General features: G+C 35.7%; 1 protein-coding gene across 1 annotated transcript; it reads left to right on the plus strand.

Moving 5' to 3' along the window:
- The first annotated feature begins 1,306 nt into the window (after positions 1-1,306).
- LOC107757640 (B- and T-lymphocyte attenuator-like) lies at positions 1,307-3,763 on the plus strand. Its single transcript, XM_016575180.1, has 6 exons — positions 1,307-1,391; positions 2,120-2,446; positions 2,552-2,590; positions 2,715-2,840; positions 2,962-3,002; positions 3,098-3,763. The coding sequence occupies exons 1-6, from the start codon at positions 1,307-1,309 to the stop codon at positions 3,392-3,394; spliced, it is 915 nt and encodes a 304-aa protein (XP_016430666.1). The 3' UTR covers positions 3,395-3,763.
- The last annotated feature ends 287 nt before the right edge of the window (positions 3,764-4,050 follow it).

Consider the following 4,050-nt stretch of genomic DNA (forward strand, 5'->3'; position numbering starts at 1 on the left):
TAGACTTTTTTATCAGACTTTGCATTTTTGTATTCTCAATTTTAAAAGTGCAGTATCGAAGTATACTCCACTTGATAGTGTGCATGAATACAGGCATTCAGACATTCGCGCACTACAAAGTTTTATCTTTGTGCAGTGTTTGCGCTATTTCTCTCCAGAAGTTATGACTGATCAAAATGTCTTGGTACCCATTAAAGTCAACATGAAATCAGAATTGACATTTCTTTTTTCTCATTCAAGAAGCTGTGTCACAATAGAGAAGAAAAGACAAACACAACCTCCATTGCATGCTGACTTTAAACTAGGGTTGCAAGTTTTTCTCTTAACCCTGTCACACAAGTGCTTGTCAATGCAGGCAACTGTTGTTGTTGCTTGGGCCAGTGTAGCCACCTTGTTAAATAATCAATTAGTTGAAAAAAAAATCAGTGGCCATTTATGACCTGCACTTCCAAAGAAAATGTCAGCTTCATGTGCAGTATGCGTACTATGCATGTACTGTATGTGTACCCTAGTGTACTGGTGAAAAACAAACTATACTTGGGGCTTATGTACAATCATATCTCTTTCCAATGTCACTGGAGACACGTTGGAGTGATGGTGCAAATGTATTCCTGCTAGTATCATACAAATGCTAAACAGACACAAAACACATGTTAATGGCAGGTGTAAATGCCACTCATATCTCTTCAAGGAGACCTGAAAAACGGTTAATAACAAACTTGGACTGGTAAAAAACAAAGCAACTGCCACTTAAATAGAAATTCTAACAAATAGGTTAATTATGTAGACCTTGGAGAGAAAAGGCAGTTTGCAGGTGTTCAGTCATTGTCCACAAGGAGGTGTCACTGAGTTCATTGTCTTTCTGTTTCTTCATTCTTTTTCTCTTCAACATTTGCATGAAAGTTCAACCAACCTGGACAAGGTTCAGACAACTTGAAACCACTACAAGCACACTAGATGAGGTTTGACACTGTCAATGACGAAAGAAAGCAAACCAAAAAGAACAACCATCAAAAACGGACACAAAGACGACTAAAAAAATACAAAGAAATGCTGAGGAACAACACAGGTGAAAAGAACCTATGATCAAAGAAGGTGAAGATAAAAAAAGGTACAAGAAAAGAGAAAGCAAACAAAAATGGTGAGAGACGTCATAGTGGAACTTACAGCTTACAGCAGACTTCCACTTCACTCTTGGTCTTTCCAATACATGCATTCGCAGACATACTCGTGACAAACAATGTGCACAGCTCTCATTTTGGACATTAGTTTTTAAAAACACATTGTCTGATAAAAACATTAGATCATGGGCAACTATGTCTTCCAGATCATCTGTAATCTTGCTGTTTCTCTCCTACTGCTATCGCTTAGTGTCAGCAGCACCACAAATGGTAAGTATTAAGATCTGCTCTATGATGCCCTATTACTGACTAATGTCGGTCAGTAATATATTGTTAATTGTGGTTTCTAGGGAACATTGTGGTATGTGTATGGCAACAGTTGTGGTTTGTGTATGGTTTTGTAAGTTATTATTTAACCTTTCACCTGACAAATTGTTTTCTGACCTGTTGTTAATGTCATGGTATATTATCCATATAAGCTGGTAAATATTTGCTTGGAGGACTTGAATTTTAAAATTAATTTTAGATACCTTCTACATCTGAATCATTAACTAATCTTAGATGGTATAATATAGCTGAAAATCCAGTGGCTTAGTCTTTATGCCAATATCAACAAATAGATGTAATGAATAAATCTGTTTCCTTCCAATTCTTTAAAAAAAGTAAAAAGAGCTCATGCGCTACGTTATACTTACAAGTTATGCTTACGGGTTTGGGATGCCTGGTTACAGAATAGTGGGTCTGATTCTGATTTATATATGTATATATCTTTCTGTTTTTATAAATTTGGCCTAGTACTGTTTACATCAGTTAACATTCTTTTTACGTTCAAAGCTTTTTATTGAAAATAAGAAGATTTCACTTTACGTTTTCAGGATTGAAAGTCGTGATGTGAAAATTACACTTATTGTCAATGCCGATACCAATCTTTCTTGAAATCTCTATAGGCTTTTCTTGGTCTACCTACATTTTTTCCCTGTTTTCTTTCATTCCTTTAGGGTTTGAGATGAATTGTTATTCAGTGGTCAGAGTGGCACGAAACACAGTGTTTCTAACTCCTGTTATGAGCGAGTTGAAGATAAACTGTACTATAACTCTACATGGATGTCACAGGAACCCAAGGGTCTCATGGTGCAAACTCTATGGAGATGTCTGTAAATCTTTAAATTACTCAAATCACTTAAGAACTGAGTGGACAAACATCACAGAACATGAAGGGATGGCTTTCCTGAATTTCCTGAACATCTCAATGGAGGATACAGGTTTCTACAGATGTAAAGAAGGCGACATGTCTATAGGCCATGCTATTAATGTGACTGTGACAGGTAATAGACATTATCTTTAGATTCACTGATAAACTGTAAACATTCACATATTTTGTTAAATGTAAATAATGACATTACTATGACATTTTATTATATTTTTGATAGATAATAAGGAGGATAAGGTTTCACAAGCAAGCAACACAAGTAAGGGCATGACCATTACTGGTAACGTTTTGTTTGGACAAATGCATCTTCATTTGTTGATAAGAACCATAAGTTGACAATGACAAAAACTCTTAAATATCATTTTATTCACCTTCAATATTAGGTGATCTGAATTCAGGTCCAACGGATGATCTACAGTGGCTCTGGCCATATGTGTACATCTGCAGTGGAATAGCAGGGCTGGTGGTGATAGTTATTACTGTAACATTGTTTATCATCAGATGCCAAGGTGAGTGGTTTGGGAGTTTAAACAAAACTTTACTGTTCTAGATATATATGTTACAATACAACTAGATATAGTTAGAATAAAATTCTGCTTTTATTTCTCTTTTCCTTGGATGATCCTGTAGGGACAAAATCAACAAGAAAAGATATGACAGTTAAAAATCAGGTATCTTTTATCTGTTCAGTGAAACTGTTTATTTTATCTGTTGAAAATAATGTTTTGGTTTTAAAGGTAGTTTTTTTATGTTTTCACTTCCACAGTACATGGAAACACAAAGAAGTGATCTGCCTCCTCTTCCTCATCACAACACCCGTTCCCCCTCTGATCAGCTGACCTCTGCTTTATATCGTGACTGTGAAACTCCACCTGTCAGAGGATCATCATCAGCTGGAAGAGTTTCAGATGGTAGACACAACACTGTTGGCACAGAAAGAGGGGAAGAAGAGAATGCACTGGTTTATGCTTCTTTGAATCACCAAGCTATGTCAAGAGGGCCGAGAAGAACAGCACAACATGAACCAGAACCTTCAGAATATGCTGCAATCCGGTTCCGGTGATTCAGTTAATGATTTATTAGACAATTTTATAATAATACTGAGAAATGACCAGTGAAAAATGGTCGCTCATTTGCTATTCTGTATTTAGAAATACTCTCTATGAGGAGCAAGAGTCCAGGCATTTGGAAACCTCTTTTTCTGGGTCGCATAATGCAACTGGTTGCTGGTATCTCAAAGGTCCAGTAAAAAAATACCAGTATACTCACATTTAAAAATGTTCTGCCCTACTGAAAAAAAAATAAAAATAAAATAATAAATAATTGTGGGGAGTGATGTTGTAACTTGTGGAAGGTAATAAACCACACAACAAATGACAACAGCTTCTACAATGGATGATCCTATGTCTATATGTAATATGCTATTTTATTAAACATAAGAAGTGTTTTTTGAAAATTGTCTTTGGCAACATTTCTGAGGCTGAAATTGTATTTATTATTTCCATGTGGTTTAGTGGTTCATATAATTAACAGCTACTGAATGAGTGAAGGCTTGGGTAACACTTTATTTTAAGGTGTCCTTTTTACACCTTACATGTACTTACTATTATAATAACAATAAATCATGCATAATTACATGCAAGTAACCCTAAGCAAAACCCTAATCCTAATCCTAACCATGGTGAGCGTGATCTGACCAAGTACAACATTATTCCAATC

This window comes from Sinocyclocheilus rhinocerous, unplaced genomic scaffold (genome assembly GCF_001515625.1).
Source record: "Sinocyclocheilus rhinocerous isolate Xijiao unplaced genomic scaffold, SAMN03320098_v1.1 scaffold1254, whole genome shotgun sequence".
Classification (NCBI taxonomy): domain Eukaryota; kingdom Metazoa; phylum Chordata; class Actinopteri; order Cypriniformes; family Cyprinidae; genus Sinocyclocheilus; species Sinocyclocheilus rhinocerous.